Source organism: Nesoenas mayeri (genome assembly GCF_963082525.1).
Source record: "Nesoenas mayeri genome assembly, chromosome: W".
NCBI lineage: Eukaryota > Metazoa > Chordata > Aves > Columbiformes > Columbidae > Nesoenas > Nesoenas mayeri.
This window is the reverse complement of record NC_137553.1, coordinates 14,664,663-14,683,221: the sequence shown is the minus strand read 5'-3', so window position 1 is coordinate 14,683,221 and position 18,559 is coordinate 14,664,663. Positions and strand designations below refer to the sequence as shown.

At 40.0% G+C, this 18,559-nt stretch overlaps 1 protein-coding gene across 1 annotated transcript in view; it reads right to left on the bottom strand.

Annotated features, from left to right (window-relative positions):
• LOC308051373 (zinc finger RNA-binding protein-like) overlaps positions 1 to 15,856 on the bottom strand; it is a 65,605-nt gene extending 49,749 nt beyond the window's left edge. Inside the window, exons 1-2 of the mRNA XM_080361770.1 lie at positions 15,718 to 15,856; positions 14,628 to 14,712 (exon numbers count right to left, since the gene is read on the bottom strand). Coding sequence (XP_080217896.1) covers positions 14,628 to 14,712; positions 15,718 to 15,754 — 122 coding nt within the window. The 5' untranslated portion in view covers positions 15,755 to 15,856. The remainder of the gene's footprint in view (positions 1 to 14,627; positions 14,713 to 15,717) is intronic.
• Between the last annotated feature and the right edge of the window lie 2,703 nt (positions 15,857 to 18,559).

Below are 18,559 nucleotides of genomic sequence, written 5' to 3'. Positions count from 1 at the left end.
TATCAAAGAAAATGCTTTGTTCTCAGAATACATATAAAGTTGCCTGACAGTTTTCAGTATTTAATATTGTGACATGCGGAATAAACTCTGTGACCTGGTTACAACTGGATTGTCTTCTCCTTATGTGCTGGAGGCTCCTGTTATCTCATCCACCAAGGATGCAGGCTCCTGTTATCTCTGTTAGTTAAGCTGATCCCATTGTATACATTCTTAACTTGTTATGGAGTTACACAGTACACTGCCATCTACACAGTAAATTTCTACTAAACTGTATATCAATTGTAAAGAGATTGTGATCATTATGAGCAAGACTATTAACAAGATTCCACTACAGACAGTTTCATTTCTTCTGTGCTATTTTTATATCAAACTTCCTTATCATGGTATAGAATTAACAGCCCAAATCATTTGATTTCTAAGGCTAAAACAGTTTTATGACCATGTTTACTTTAGCAAACCTGTTGCCCTTGCTTCCGCAACATCATGCAGAGCTAGTTATCAAGTTTGCAAGACTACAAGAAAAATATTCTAGAATTGACTGCTTCTTCCTTTTAAAAAGTAATATTACGCTATGTTACAGAAATACATGGTGACACCTTTTCTGAATTTATGATGTTTCTTTTTCTCCCCATGGTCTTACCAAGACCCTTTTAACATTAAGATGATCAGACACTTTCATGTAATTAATTTATATCAAAATATTTTTGTGCCAACATCATTTAACTTACAAGAGTTTTTAAACCTTGTTTGGTGATTAGTGCTGATAGGAACAGCTATCCTGTGTCTTTACAAAATGGAGTGCAACAGACTTTCGATAAAAGGAGAGAAGCTCGGTTTAACCAATCAGCTAACAGGGAGCGTTGGTGGGGAGACATACAGGGGGTGTTGCTGGGGAAATAAAAAAGTGGATCAGCCCTCTGAGTACCTCAGCCAATGGGGAAAGGAGGGGGATCACTTGCAGTTGGGGAATTTGGATAAATAAGGGGCTGTGTCCTCCCTGTTTTTTTGGAAGAGACCACATAGGGATATGCCTGATGGACTCCTCCCCTTTATTTGAATAAATCTTTTTTTTTTTTTTGCTCCTCTGTTTCCTTTTCTAAACATTTACCTCTAGCAAAGCAAATTTCCAAACAGTGCCTCATCACATTTGCTGAGATGAACTTACCTCCTGCCAGACTATTTTGCCAGACTCCCTATTCCTCTGATCTTTAGTGCAGTTGTTCTTTGCACCTATCCTAGTATTATGTATTCTTCTTTCTTGGCTACAGATGGGAAGAACTGTATGCATCATTTCAGATGAGGTTTCAGCTGTTGCTACCCAATCTGCTCCAGGCTGCTTTCTTTCCAGTCTAGCTTCCTCAGAGCAGCTTCCTGTAAAGGCACCTGTGTTTGACAATATTGCCCTGGCATCAAATATCAGGACACACCATACTAATACAAATACTAAGTAAGACTCAAGACTAACCCCTAGGGTACTCCACTGCAATTATTCTTAATTGATAATCACTCTTCTAGTTCTACTAACCACTTCTACCAGTTCCTTCTCTATAATTCTTTTACTAATCTCTACCTTAAGTAACAATTTTCCATACTGCACCACATCAGGTATTTCAACTCAGTCCCAATAAAGATGACTCCAAAAGACTCAGGCATCTGATCAAGTTATTAGAGCAACAATGAAATACAGTATGCCAGCTGAGCTATAGTAACAAACCACATGAATGTTCTTCACCAAAGAAAGTAGTTCAGTTTAGCTTAATCCCCAACACAGAGGGAAAAAATTGAACCAAATTACAAGCAGATAGAGAAGCTGATTGACCTCATAACTTAGCGAGTTTTCTTTGTAGGTCAATTCTTCTCTTCCTCCAAATAAATTCTAATATCCTTATGATCATATTTGAATTCAAGGAATACTAGCGTTCTTCATATGAAAAGATACACAGTCCAACCGGCTTTACTAACTAGGCAGAGCTTAAAAATCACAGAATAATTTAAGCTGAAACAAAGATTTGGAAGTCATCTGTTCTAACCCTGTGCTCAAAGCACAGCTAATTTCAAAGTTATATTAGGTTTTTCAGGGCTTTGTGTCCAATTAGGTTCCAATCATCTCCAAGAATGGAGACTGCAAGACTGTTCTAGACAATCTGTTCCAGTGTCTGAGCACCCCCACTGTCAAGAAATTTTTCCTTAGTTTATAAATGATTGAGTTTCAAAAGCAAATGAGTTCTAGACCAATATTTACTTAAAGCAAACCCAGTTTGTGAACATTCAGTTCAAGGTAAGTTCATATTACAATTCTTACAGTGTTTTAACTTACTATCAAAATTAAACACCATTCTTTAAGAAGTTACAGGCAAAGGACTTCCAATCTTATTCTGCTGTATTGCTCTAATAATACCTCTTCTGCCAGAGATTTTCATTGAAAAAGAATGTATTTAATTCATACCACACCTATTTCTTTAGCTGATCACAATAGTAACAGTGCTTTCCCATCGAGCTTGCTTGATTTTGTTTTCTAGGAATAACCCACACTCTTCATACCCATATTCCAGCTCAGATTTCTATTTCACTGTGTTTTCACAGCCAGTTTACAGTCTACATGTTGCACTCAATTGTTCTGCTCCAGGTTCTGTAGATGTTTCACTCAACTACAGAAAGTAATTTCCAGCACCTTACCTAATGTTTTTTTGTCTTTCCCTATCTACCTTGAACTGCTACATGCATATCCCTATTTTCCCCTGCTCTTTGCTTCTTCCTCCCAAATAAGCTTGTTTCTATTCAAAAGTTTTACACCCCAGTGTATACCTAGCTTGCACTCATCTTACACATCTTACCTAAGGAACCTCAAAAGAATTCTTTACACACAGTTATTGTACTACAGTGAATGAGAAAAGTATTTTTTGTAAAACATCTTTGACTCAAATCTCTGAATGACAACTATACTAATTTCTACTGACATTAGTGATGGAAAATATTAATCTTTATGATGCATTAGTATCAAAAAAAGTGCCACATATGAAATACCACTATGATATTAAACCTAGATAAGACTGACTGCAGTGAGCTTTCTCCACACTAATCTCCAATTCCATGTCAATCTGATTTTCTAGGGAGTAAAGGGCCACACTAACAGTCTTGCAGAATTCATCCCAGAGCAAAGGCCACAGCAAAAATTAGCCTTGTCCACATTGCCATCTGATGTATGAAACTCCTTTCACCTGCAGACAGGTGCATATTATGTCCAGCTTGCAAAGTATTAAAGCAAAAGAGTAACATTGCAGTTACTTTGATGGTATCAATGTTTAATATTACTGTGTACACTCAGAACTGTGATTCTGAAACAGCATAACACGTTAAAAAACTATTTTCCATTTGCAACTTTTAAGTCCTCATTCCAAAACACTAAGGCATCAATTTTGCCCAATTCTACACCATGAATTAAGCTATACTATAACTTATAAAATCAACTAAACTATAGTATAGCTTAACAAAAAGTATTACAGATAGATAATTAGCCTGGAAAAGTCCCACCTGAACACTTACATTTGGCTAAGTGGTATTAAAGCACCAGCAACAAAAACTCCATGCCCTGAGAACAAGATCTCAAAATGGTGTTAGCCATCATTACTCTACATTAGTTATTAAAATAACTAGATTAATTATTTCATATTTCTCTTAGGTTTTTTTATTCCCCTTTTAAAAAAACTAAATATTCAAGAAGCAATTAAAAATCTTTTCTGAACTGCACAAAGATCTTCAACAGGGAAACCGTAGAAGTGTTGTTTACACAGAAAAATAAATAGGGCTTCCAAAGTGAAAAAAGATGGCACCACACCTAAAATGATTTTAAGTCAGAAGCTGGCTAGGAGGCAGAAAGTGCAGATCAATAGCAATTAACAAATTATTGGTGTCCACTTACCAAAACATTGTTCTCCAGTTCTAAAACACACAGGTGTTTCTAATTTAAGTAGATATTTAATCTATGTTCACAGAAGAGCAACATTTTTCCACACAAAAAACAAAAGAGCTTAGATGAGAACTTGTACTATAATTAGATCTAAAATAGAGAATCTCACTTGTTAGTTACTTCTTTCTATTAGGTTGGTGCAAAAATAATCGCAGTTTTGGACCGTAAATTTGAAATCATTATAACTAGGCTCAAACACATCTTTATTAATCAAAATTGGGACCATTACAGTCAACACAGTTTTGCCAATGAGAAACAGGTTTGTTTATTCCTATAGTGTAAAAATCTGTGCTTCAGGATTCAATGAACTCTTGGAAAGCATTTTCTGCATCCTGCTGGTTGTGGAAGTGTTTTCCCTCCAAAAAGTTGTTGAGATGCTCGAATACATGGTAACCAGTTGGTGAGAGGTCAAGTGAATGTGGCAGATGAGGCAAAACTTCATAGCCCAATTTTTTCAACTTTTGAAGCATTGGTTGTGTGACGTGCGGTTGGGCATTGTCATGGTGAAGAACGAGGCCCTTTTTGTTGACCAATGCCAGGTGCAGGCATTGCCGTTTTCGGTGCATCTCATCGATTTGCTGAGCATACTTCTCAGACAGAATGGTTTTGCCAGGATTCAGAGAGCTGGAGTGGATCAAAGCAGCAGCAGAGACCATGGCCTTTTTTTGGTGCAAGTTTGGCTTTGAGAAGTGCTTTGGAGGTTCTTCTCGGTCCAACCACTGAGCTGGTCATCACCAGTTGTCATATAAAATCCACTTTTCATCCCACGTCACAATCTGATTGAGAAACTGTTCATTGTTGTTGGGTAGAATAAGAGAAGATGACACTTCAAAAAGAACATTTTTTTTTTTTTTTTTAAATTTTTGGTCAGCTCCTGAAGCACCCGCTTATCAAACTTTTTCATCTTTCCAGTTTGCTACAAACACCAGATGACCTTAAAAATGGTCGACATGGTAGATGCTGAGTTCTTCGACAACTTGACAACTTCTCATGTAGTTGTAAGAGGATCAGCTTCAACAACGATTGCTCTTAATTGGTCATTGTCAAATTCCAATAACTGGCCACTATGCTCCTCTCATCTTCAAGGCTCTCGCCTCCTCTGCAAAACTTCTTGAACCACCACTGCATTGTATGTTTTTTCATTAGCAGTTGTTGGGCCAAATGCCTTGATGATGATGTGCATTGTCTCCGCTGCTTTACGACCCATTTTGAACTCAAATAAGAAAAATTGCTTGAATTTGCTTTTTGTCTAACATAATTTCCATAGTCTAAAGTAAATATAAATAGCAAGTAAGGAGTCAGTAGCAAAAAAAACATAAGGTGAGAAAAGCACATTAAAATGATGTATGACATAACCACATTTCCTTAAGAATGTATTCCAATATCAAAAAGTAAATTTCAACAAAGCAAAAAAACACAATTACTTTTGCACCAACCTAATAGCAAGGTCTGGATTTCTTGTGATTTTTCAGCCTAAGAATGACAGAGAATTAAGAGCATTTAAATTTAAGAAACAAATACTAAATTTTCTTCTGGAGAACACTTTGCTCTTGTCCTTTTTCATTTCCAGCTATTGTCCTTTGCTAGTAAAAATGTGTTAAGATTTGGTTTTGGTGTGGTGTTTTTTGGGGTTTTTTTGTGGGGTTTTTTTTGTTTTTTGTTTTTTTTTTTAATAAATTGAAGGTAGAAAGCTTTATTTATTACACATTAACAATATCAAGAAAATGCAACACTGATATAATGCTATTGATTTTGCCAGGTAGTAACTTTACGTGACTTAAGACTACAAGATATTTATTTTCCACATTAGGATATTTGTGGAGCAAATAATGGATTAAGAAACTAAATAAGGTATCCATAGCAATTACTGTCAGAGGAATACACTTTCAGAAAAACACAGTATATTTCCATATAAGATATATAGCACCTAAAAGGTATATATAGCAGAAAATACATAAAAGATTCACTATAAGCCTTGCTTTTCATCACACTGATTGCATAGGTTTGACTGAAAGTGAGTTCATTTTCTTAATGCAGTTTGTTAGAGAATAGACTGCCTTTGCTTATTGAATTATTGGTTATACTGCTTTATGTAGAACTTGGTTAGAAACTGCTAATATAGATTTCACTTAGCATAAGTAAGTTTGCTTAGCTTCTGCAAGCTGTGAACCTTTGAAACTTTCTGCTTCTTAAAGTGAAAAAAAGGCCTGAGAATCTTCAAGCTACAAGGGGAGCTGTGTCCCTGGAGATAAGTAAAAGAACAGAACTGCACCTAACAGAAGACAAAACAGAACGATGTTTTGACTATTGTCAATAACTTATTTTCTTCAGCCACAGGTGCAAAATGGCAACTGAAGGTCAGAATTTTAATTGACGGCCTGCCTGACAAAAATGAAGAGATCCAATGAAGAACAGGGAAACTCCAGACTTTAATTTTGCAATTGGCCTGGAGTGACACACAGGGAGTGAGGGCTTAGATTGCAGGGGGTATAATTGCTTAAGTTCTCTTTTCTGCTGAAGGTCCCTCTTCAGGAGGCACCTAGCTCATAGCTGCTCTATGCTGTGCCTTGCAAATAAATTATTTTAGAAGAATTTCTGGAATCCATGCCTGAGTCCCTACTACAGGAAACCTTGTGAGAAGGAACTTCTCTAACAAGTTAGAAACTTTTCTGTAGCTAGCATGGCTGTTGTTTCGATTTAGTTTGAGAACAAAAAGATAACACCTTGAGACACTTTCCAGTGCTTTTGAGTTGGAACAAAGAATGTAAGAACTTACTGTTAGTCTTCATTGTTGTCTGGAAACCATGATGTTTCTGAGCTCTCTGCCTGCTGGTGTGAGGCAGCTAAGAAGGGAGCATAGATAGGGCAGACCTTGACTGATACCCAGACTGATCAAGGATAATATTCCATGCCATTAGCATCATGCTTCATATTTCAGCAGATTCAGGTTTTCCAGCTAGGAAAAACCATTCCAGTTCTGCTCCATTTCAGTTGAGTTCCATTTGGGAGTTTCCTTTAGTTCGGCTTTTTGCCATTCTACCATTTTGCAGTGGGCCTCCAGGCCTTTCTGCCTTTTTCTCTCTTTCCCCAGGAAAACAAATCAGAATAGCAAAAAATACAATTCTGCAGTTTTTCTTTCATGGATATGAAGGCTGAAACAAGTATGACTTAAAACTGAAATCTTCAGTTCCTAACCTAGGAAGAGGCACTACTGAATAAATAACTGGTCAGATGAAATTTCAGGTGTGTTAATGAAACCTGGGTAGATTAAAATAAAAACTTTTTTTTTAAAAAGCTTCTTTCTCCTAAACACACTTGACAATAAACAGCATAAAAAGCTGAAGTGAAATATCACACTACAGTAAGTTGTATTTTAGAAGAGACTTATAGACTTCTGTTTTTCTAGAGCCTGTAACTCACTATAGACATAAAATTTTGAAGACTGAATTTATCATTTTAGAACTCTAATGAAAATTATTATTTTCTATTATTACAACTTTGTGAACAGAACATTGTTTGTAATGCAATTCACTAGACCTGAAGGCATGCACATGTGCAATCCTCTCCTGAATTCAGTTAAATTTTAGCAGTTCCTGGTAACATATTTTATGGTTTAACTACACACGGCCTAAAAAAGACTTTTCTCTGTACTAATTTTGAGTTTTCCTTCCTCTCTCTTGTTTCTAAAGACATCCTTGCATCACTCCATTAAAAACAAAAAATACCAATTGCGAATGGATAGCTAAACAATATACTATCAAGAACTTACCTCAAAGATTGATATCGTGTTTTCAATACACCCTTAATGTTCATCTTCACATTTAGTCTCACTAATTGATTGAAATCCAGTCAAATTCTGCAATGTCCTCCTCACCTAACATCACAACATAACTGCAAGTGTCTGTAACTGATGCAAATACATGCTCTGTGTCTACCTCCCTTTACTCAGTTGCACACAATGGATAGCTCAATGCTTCCTTTGTTATCAAAACATTGATTTTATTCAAGTCTAGTTAACAACCATGTTTACAATGATAACACAAAACAAAAAGAACTGAGCTTGAGATGTTACATCTGCCTGAAAAAGCATCAGCTACTAACATTTTCCCTGACAAAAATCACAGAATCAAAGAATGGTTGAGGTTGAAAGGGACCTCTGGACATCATCTGGGGCTCCAATCCCACTCAAGCACGGCCACCTATAGCCAGTTGCCCAGGACCATGTCCAGACAGCTTTTGAATATCTCCAAGAAGGGAGACTCCACAAGTTCCCTGGGCAACCTGTGCCAGTGCTCAGTCACAAATGTTTCCTGATGTTCAGAAGGAACCTCCTGTGTTTTGGTTTGTGCCCATTGTCTCTGGTCCTGTCACTGGTCACCACTGAAAAGAGCATGGCTCTGTCCTCTTTGCACCCTTCCTTAAAGTATTTATATACATTAATAAGATCCACCCTGAGCCTTCTCATCTCTAGGCTAAAGAGTCTCAGCTCTCTCAGCCTTTCCTCATAGGAGAGAAGCTTCAGTCCCTTCATCATCTTTGTGGCCCTTTATTGGACTCTCTCCAGTATGTCCATGTCTTTCTGGGGAGCCCAGAACTGGACACAGGACTCCAGGTATGGCCTTACCAGTGCTGGGTTAAAGAGGAAGGATTAGCTCCCTTGACCTGCTGGCAATACTTTGTCTAATGCAGCCCAGGATGTCATCTGCTGCCTTTGCTGCAAGGGCACATTGTTGATGCAAGTTCAATTTGGTGTTCACCAGGACCCCCCAGGTCCTTTTCTGCCAAGCTGCTTTCCAGCTTTGTGGCCCCCAGCATATACTGGTGCATGGGGCTGTTCCTCCCCAGGTGCAGGACTTTGCACTTCCCCCTGTTAAATTTAATGAGGTTTCTGTCAGCTCATTTCTCCAGCCCATTAAGATCTTTCTCTGGATGGCAGTGCAACCCTCTGGCACATCAGCCACTGCTCCCAGTTTTGCATCATCAGCAAACTTGCTGATGGTACACTGCCCCATCATCCAGATCATTAATGAAGATGCTAAACAGAAAAAATGCTAATACTGGCAAGTTCTCTATAAAAGGAAAGAAACTTCACTAGTATGGAAAATTGTATTAAATCCTTTAAATAGTCTATGTTTTCTGCATTAAGTTACTACTTTGCTTTTCTAGGTACCAATAACGTAACTACACTTTAACCTACCATTGTTGCATTCAAGCAGCAGACAAAATTTTACACATAATTTAACACCCCAGAGTTAAGCCTACAACCATCAATCCATTTTGAGGTTACAACTACAAAGGACATAACTACACCTTTAACAGAAAAGCTTCCCCAAGTGCTCAGTTAACTAAAGACATCAGCCTGTAGCATATTTAAACTAGTTGGCAGACTTCCCTCCTGAAAATGACAAAGACTCCTCTGATTAGTGAGGCACCTTTCCTCCCCAGTTACCACTACTTCCTCTGTCTCCCCATCATTAGTCAACTGCAATACTGGCATACAGCGCCTGTTAACAAACCCAGAGCCCCTTGCTGCCTTTCTAATGTTGACATATCTCCTTTGAGAGTGGGACCTCACTGATTTGAAAATAAGTTTATCAAAATATTTTTTTAAAAAGCAGTAAATTACTGAAGGCTTCTTGTGTACATTAAACATGCTGTTCTAGCTTATTTAAGATGGCACTTAAGACTAACATAGATTGAACTAAGGGGAATCAACACCATGCATCTCAATCATATTCAGTGAAGTCCCTTTTGCTAAAAATGCATATCCTTTAAGATGCAATGCAACTCAAGATAGCATGGGCATAAAATTCACAGAAGGAAAGCATATGGAGTTTTTTTAGACTATGATATATGTACATCCATTCTACAATAAAATTTTAATGACTTTCATTCCCCATGCATTTTAGAATGGGGTGCATATAACACAATACGGTAAGATGAATAAATGTTTTCCTTAAGTTTAAATCTAGTGGCAAATTTTCACTTCAGAAGCCTTAAGTCCCACTCTTCCTGTTGTCCACCAGTACAAGTCTGAATTATGTTTAGTGATACTTTAAGCTTGGGCTAGAAGGCCTGTGTGGATTACAGCCCTAACACATCTGAAAGACTGAATACTTTTGAAATCGGTATCTAGTTAAAGAATTGGCAACTGGGACAAACACTGAAGACAAAAGTTAATTAGAAGTACTAGCAAATGTGAAACAACACTCCACCCCCAAACAATTCTCAGTAGCCAACTTATCCATCCACAGCATTTCACCTTCCTTTACTCTTCTGCACCAGTCTCTAATATCCTGTAACATCACACAATACACTTGAATGCCAAACTAGCTATAACTGCAAGAGTTCACTTCTGTATACCTGCCTAGAAGACTGCATCTTAAACTCATAGGTACTGTGATTGGCTCTGACCCTTGCTGACAATTGCCTTTATCTGTGAAGGCTCACCACACTTAGTAATATTCACACTACTTGATAGCAATTCAAAGTTAATAAGTCACTCCTAACTACCCAAGAATCTCTCATCTGTGACCCATCTCATTAGAGCAAGGACACAGTATGAACATCACTACGATGAAACTCAGACATTCAAAGATTCTTTACCTTCTTAACAGAAACCAAAATCTTAACACAAGGTTAATTAAATGAGGCTACCACATTTGCATACTTCTCTGTCCAAACATTTATCAACATCTCTACTGCTCCACCAGCATCCCCACATTTCAGGCAGCCAACTTGAAAATAAAAGCATAACTATGCCTCTTCTCCAGCCCTGAACCAAGAACTCTAACACATGAAAGACAAGCCAATATTAGCTTGCTCATTTCAAATTTAACAAACACACAGTGGTTCAGGTGGCCTACAGAGCACACACATACAAAGTAAAGAGGACTAGTATCACCAAATTCCACATTTATTTCAGGCTCCTAAACAGATGGATTAATACAGTTACTTAAATAAGTAACAGATGAGTTTTCCATTGCTTGCAGGTTTATAACCTTAGGCCCCAATACAACCACTACCACAAAATACAAAGGTACTGCAGTATTCAGAGACATTTCCTGTATTGGTATTTTCATAAATCTAATGCTTCTCTCATTAAGTCATGATGTTATTACTGGGTAGTGCACACAAAAAATTCTGAATGAGCAGGGCAGCAGGAAATTTTATGCAGTGACAACACTAAAAGGAAAAAGAATGCTTCTAATCCATTATTTACAAGTTTAAAGGCCACTTAACTCTTTTGCTGCCTTTTGATTAACTATGAAATGAGTTAAGATTTCAAATGTATTTTATGAAAACTAGTATTTATGAACTAATAAAAACAGACATCTATTCCCTTTCTCATCCAGTCAATTCAGGGAACTATACTGCTTACACTGTTACAACACTAAATACATTATTGAATCCTGCACCCACTACCCATGAATTTCCCAAATCCAGGACCTAACATCTGAGCAGCTACTAATCTGGCCTTTATAACTGCTTCAAATATCAGTATTTAATGTTAAGACTATATTCCTTGGATAAATTTTAATTTATCCTTCATATGAAAGATGAGGGAATATTTAAATGATTCACCATGGCCACACATAAAATAGAATCACAGTGATTTCTATGCCAATAACAGCTTTGTAATCTTTTCAATTGTTGATTTTAAGAAGCTATTTCCTTGAATCCAATAGATCTAATACATAGTCCCTTCACTACTGTATGAGTATTGCACAAGAATGGCAAGGAGGCTCATTGTAAATACACTCAAGTGGCTGCAGCTGTGGTGTAGAAAAAGCACATCACACTAATTGTTTTACTGACCTTGTATGCTTGACAAGTAGAACCTCTATGTTAGATAACATAGGTCTGTGAGAAACTCTAGGACACCTTATCGCTATGCCTGAGATTCCTGCTTTGCTGTGAGAAAGCGAAAGGCTGCGCCTGCTTGAAGCCTTGAAATACAGGCAAGCGCAGTAGGCCCAGTGATCTTCTACCAGGGATGAATTCTGCAGCACATGCATCCTCACTTTTGTCACCTCTGCCCAGGAGCTTAGGTGCTTCTTTGGAGATCCCCTGGTAGGGAGGTAACTAAAATAAAACTTGCTCTTTGCAATTGCATTCTTGTGACCTGCGTGTGTTCACAACTACTATTAATGCAAATTAGAATATTGTCATTTTGAGAAATTGGAATTCCAACAGGGTTTATACTGGTCTACAACAAGTCTAGAATTTAATACAGAAAACCTTCACTACACACATCTTTCAAATATTTAATTAGTATAGCAGATCTTGCTCCTTTTAAATTATTTATCAGGAACTATTTATATTTAGGCTCTCTTCTTTCTGATGCAAAGTTGTATTTATTTTTTTTTTCTTCTGCATGTCTCCAGCTAAAGGTTTAAGTTTCATACTTTGAGATATTCCAATAAAGACCTATATCCTAAAAAGAATTGCACAGATTTTTTGCACTTAGCTGAAGTGCTGAAATCAACAGGAGTCTATATTTTATTATTAGGGAGCACTGATTGAGATTCCTTTAAAGTTGAAGCCTAAAGTTATCCCAGTGCATCAGAATTTTTGACAGCCATTTTGTCAAGAGAAAACCCCCAAAAATATGACTAATAATGTGTTCATTATGAAAGTTTCTGTTACTTGCTATAAAAACTACAGCATTGGGACTTCTAAATGGCATATATAAAAAAACTAATGCCTTCAGTTTCAAGTGCCTGATTTGCCCTCCTAAAACAATTTTCTGTTTTAAGCAACTTTTTAAAAATCCATGAATTAGTTCTGTGGACAGATTTTTTTTTTTTTTTAATAGACTTATGAGTCTCACCTATGTATTAACTATGCAGATAAACATACATTTGTATTCTCTATTATCCTAGTTTCTAATGACACAGGAATTTTGTTATTTTACAAACTGTTACTTTGAATACTGATAACAATCTTGGAGGACTTGTTGCAATATTATCTCTTTTATTATCTTCCCCTGCCACCACCATCTCTTTCTCAAATATACTGAACTAGAATATATATTTTGTAGTACTCAATAAACAAGCTACTAAGGACCTGCCAAATCTGCTTCATAAAGGTGAGCTCATTTTTAGACATTTTCAGCAAATCCTGTGTTTTCTGCTCAAAATATAAATTTCATTCTTATGAAAGGACTGCTTTAACACTGATTGCTGGATCTCTTCACTTTCAGATGTGATAAATATACAAACCATTTATAGGATGCAGAGTCTTTTACTGATTCACAAAAGTTTATTATCAAAGATTATTTACTTACAAAATAAAATATTCCTTTATGCTACTTAGAAACTCCTTTATCTCCCATGACAACCCAGTTTCAAATTTCACTATAACTGTCAAGTAAAACAAACATACTGTGAGCACCTAATCTTAAAATAACAAGAAGACAGGCTGAAGTTAATTCTCTCAAACTATTATACTTTAAATTAAAATTAATGCACTTTACATCCATTTCCAGGAAAGAACAAATAGAAAGAATAGATTTGGAGTCATTCCAAGATCCCCATAAAACTGTACATTCCTAAAACTGTCAGCTATGCAGTTTTGATTAGCTAGTTAACAGTAGCACAGACCTGAATTCATTTCTTAATAACCTCTCATATATTTGCTTTATTCTTCTGATTTTCCCATTAACCAAGGACTCCGGAGTCAAGGCAGGTCTTAATTACAGATTTATGAAGCTAATAATGTAGAATCAAATGTGGGCTTCAAGGTGCTACTCCAATACAAGCCAAATATGTTAAGACGTTCCCGACTACATCAGTTTTCTGCCAAATTAAGTAAAAGGGAGATAACAGATGCTACCAATTACTTTTTAACACTCTGATACACAATTTGGATGCACAAGTACAAAGATACAAAGATTTAAGGGAGTATGTCTATCCAAGATGTACAGTTACAGGTACCTGAGCTCCACTATAACACCTGCTCCTGGTCTTAAATATCCAAGTAGGAAATCTCTTAAAAAGCTGCTTGGCCCTGAAAGTACCTTTACTAATTTCTGAGAGACATTAATTATAACATTGCTTCAGTGGAATTAGACAGTCCCCTATATTTTCCCCCATATGTATGAGACAGTCTTCCTGTATTTTATCCATCCAATCTCCCATAGGTTGGGTTGGTATTATTTTAACCTATGTTAAAAAGCATTCTGTCCTCCCACACACACAGGAGTAGGGCAAAAACTTGAGGAGCAAGCCCCATCGTCCCTGAAGCTGAAGGGCCCGGGGACAGTAACTCACTGATGTTGTTGACGGCAAGTGACCATTTTAATTTAAGGGCCTCAGGACCTGATGCTGCCGCTGATTCTCCTCCTCCGTGGTGCCCAGCTCCACCTCCCCACCCTCACACCACTGGGGATACAGGGAGACCCCAACCAGGAGAATATGAAAACACAGCACAGCAGACAAGCAGGAGGGTCCCAAGCACAACCCTCCCAGAAGAGCTGGGTGCAGAAAAGGCCCCCACACGGAGCGGGGGATGGGAACAGTCCTCAGCACTTAACCCCGAGGGGGCAGGAAGATCCCAGTCAGGGACACAGGACCGGAGGCGAGGGGAGAGGTGGCTCTGGCACTGGACAGAGGGAGAGGAGGGGCGGGGCAGAGCAGGGAGGGGTCGCAGCGGTTACCTATACTGGGCAGCAGCCCCACTATGGGTGAAACCAAAGTAGTTGCCAGTGGACATTTTGGCATCTTCTCCCAGCCGGCTGGGTACTGTGGCGATGATAACCAAGAGACAGCGGTGGTAGTCAGGGCCATAACAGGAGGCCCAGCAGGAGAACGGAAAAGGAGAAAATGAAGGAAACAGACAGACGAAAGACAGAAAGAGCGCACGAGCGCCAGGTCAGACATGCCGCCTAAGGAGCCCCCTTCCCCATTTCCCCCGCCCCGCGCGCGGGTCGGGTAGCATTTCCCCCCCCCGCTTCCTCCCCTCTTTCTCCTCCTTCTCCTCCCGCCCCTCCTCTTTCTCTCCTCCCCTCTTTCCCCCCCCCCCTTCTCCCCTCTTTCCCCCCCCCCCTTCTCCCCTCTTTTCCCCCCCCCCTTCTCCCCTCTTTTCCCCCCCCCCTTCTCCCCTCTTTTCCCCCCCCCCTTCTCCCCTCTTTCCCCCCCCCCTTCTCCCCTCTTCCCCCCCCCCTTCTCCCCTCTTTTTTCCTCCCCCTCTCCCCTCTTTCCCCCCCCTTCTCCCCTCTTCCCCCCCCCTCCTTCTCCCCTCTTCCCCCCCTCCTCCTTCTCCCCTCTTCCCCCCCTCCTCCTTCTCCCCTCTTCCCCCCCTCCTCCTTCTCCCCTCTTCACCCCCTCCTCTTTCTCCCCTCCCCCCCCCTTTCTCTCCCCTCCCCCCCCCTTTCTCTCCCCTCCCCCCCCTTTCTCTCCCCTCCCCCCCCCTTTCTCTCCTCTCCCCCCCCCTTTCTCTCCTCTCCCCCCCCGCCTCTTTCTCTCCTCTCCCCCCCCCTCTTTCTCTCCTCTCCCCCCCCCTCTTTCTCTCCTCTCCACTCCCCCCTCTTTCTCTCCTCTCCACCCCCCCCTCTTTCTCTCCTCTCCACCCCCCCCTCTTTCTCTCCTCTCCACCCCCCCCTCTTTCTCTCCTCTCCACCCCCCCCTCTTTCTCTCCTCTCCTCTCCTCTCCCCCCCCCCCCCCTCTCTCTCTCCCCCCCCCCCTCTCTCTCTCTCCCTCCCTCCCTCTCTCCCCCTCCCTCCCTCTCTCTCTTTACTCTTACTTACCATAGGTGAACGAAACTACCGGGCATATAGGAATCATGAGCCCAAGCTGACAGCGACAACAGCAGCTGGATTCTCACCCTCTCCTCACCGCCGCGTGCGCTTGCTCCCTTCCGTACACACACCTACGGCAACAGCAGCGAAATACGGCCGGGCTAGGGCTGTGCACACACGCACGATATCTGAGGGACTGCCGGGAGTTGTAGTCCGCCCCATGACTACGTCCCTTCCCCCACGCCCACAAAAGAGCGCGTTTAGTACTGCGGGAACTGTAGTCACCCTTGAGACACGGATCTTTATGTGCGGGATGTAGTCTCCCTTTCTGAGGCCTATGTGTGGGGGAGAGCTGTATTCATAGGAGCACTGCACATGCCACCTGCCTTCCCCCTTCTGTTGTCCTAAAGGTGGGATTGTTACCTAGTATACAGACCCATTTGTGAGAAATGCAGTTGTGATTCGTGCTGAAATGTTTAATGTTTACAGATATAACCAAATGAGGCACGGGGTCTGAACCTGGAAAAAGGAAAAGGTGATTAAGTTCTATGTAAAAAGCTATGAAACTTGTTTATGCAGTTATATTGATAGAGGGAACTAACATTTTAAGAGTTAACCAACCACATAATAAGGGCCTACTAACAAACTAACACTTTAAGCCACATAATGAATATCTAGTTTAGAGCTGTATGTAACCAATTGTGTTAAGAAAAAAAAAGAACCTCCTTGAATGCCGAGATAAGAAGTTTTACAGCACCAGTTGTAACCTTGAGGAGACAAGATAGCTAAGAGTTACAGCAAAAAGGGGGTGCCAGTCTGATTTCAGTCGACTTGGCAGCTTGGGTTCCAGCCAATTCATCATAATGAGCCAAAGGTAAAAAGTTCACTGTGACAAAGCTGAAGGAGCCTTCATCCAAAGACCCTCAAAGATCCCTCTTCAAAATCACCAAGTGACACTGCGCAGGCGCAACAGGGGAGGGTCAAGGAGGAGACTATGAAAATGGTTATCTGAGACTCATTTTAATAAGAAGCAGGGAAAGGTTATGAATATGTATAGGCATTCCTGGGGTTATTATGAATATGTAATGCTAGTACGCGGCTGAGGAAAACATGCAGGCCGACCCAGTGTGAGTGATAAAGCATGATTCAACTTTATTGCCCGAGATAGCGCGTATTTATACCAAATACCATAATAATGCATACTTGTCTCTATCTAATAGGCTAAGCACTAAAAGGTTACATTCACTTACTCCATCTACTTGCAGTTAGCTAACTATGCACATTCTGCTCTCTTCTGACTCCTACTTTCTCAAGTTGTTTATCACTTCTTCAAGGGGATGCTGACCCTGCTTTAATCAGTACTTTTCCATTTCTCCTTTTCCCACGGCCTACTAGTAAAGCAATATAAGGCCTACTTATGTCAACTAGAACGGGCTCTGCTCATACAGTTGCTCGGTGGACTCATGTCCATGCTCCTTGAGCCAATTCCTGATAATGTAATACCTTACTGTATTTAAGCACACCTCTTATTGTTAGAAGGTGTGCGTGTTGGGTGGAGCAAATCCCCCGTGCACCCAGCGCTGTTTTGCTTATGCTCTAATGAACATGGATTTAAGGAATACAAGGAATTGGATTAAATGTTGTTTATCCATAGAAATAGCGTAAGTTATTGTCCTGGTTTTGTTAAAAACAAGTTTCTCTTTCAGTGAATTTTGCCTGTCAGCTAAAGCCTTCATATTAACTGCATTTTCCTGGAGAACCAGACACATGTTTTGGTAAACCTAGCAATGGAATGCAAACTTATTGATAAGCATGGATAGACATCTCGCGAGAGGGGCGACGAGAAACAAGTGACCAAGAAACTGACCAACTGTGTATAACATTCCATTCACGTGAATACTTCACATAAAAGTGGGAGATCACGAGGATCTCGTCCCTTTTTATCTTCTGCTTATGGCCGACATTAGGAGAGGACCTTGCTAGTCGTCCCTGCAAACTGAGGCCTAGTGAGAGACTGAATCCAGCTCTGGTTGGCTGTGGAGTCTAATCCAGGACTTTGGGTGCCGGCTCTGCAGTTGCTGAGACTTTCAAGATTGGTTTTGTATATTTTGTATTATTTTCTCTATTCTTATTAGTAGCATTAGTAAAACATTTTTAATTTTTTCCAACTCTCTTCTCTCTGTTCTTCTTTTCCTCCCAATCGCCTTTCCTTAGTGGAAAGGGAGGAGAGGGAGGGGTAAAAGGGGGAAGTGGGGGGGAAAGAGGGGGTTAACAATACATCTGCCAGGGTTTTATTGTCACCCCGCAATCTTAACCCTCGACAGATAATTGGCGCCCAACGTGGGGCTAGAGAAAGGGGTAAATCTGGAGATTTTTGGCTTTTCTACTGCTCTGACGTACCTTTCAATTTTCTTGGCACGGTGCCAACTCATAGAGTTGTGATACTCGCGCGCCTGTTTGCTTCGGATATTATTTAGTTGTGTTAAGGCAAAGTGAATTACACTGATTTAAAGATGTTATGGCATAAGTTGTATCAGTTATTTTCTACATTGTGCTCACTGATTCCATATCTGTGTTGGGCCTTCTTTTTAAATCGAAGTATTCATTATATAACAACAAGGAACTGGACAATGCTCATGGTGATGTTGTGTGGTTTGTCACTGGTTTATTTCATTATACTGCAGCCGCCAATGAATTTCTACTCGCTTCTGCTTTATCTTGAAAAGCCTCCAGGAGAGATTAAAGAGCAGTACGGCTCTGTGTTCGCTAATTGGTCGAGCGAATCTTTAGAAAGGCTGACTAACAATACTTTCGTTTTTTCGCTAGGACAGTTCGCAAATGTTTTAGAGAG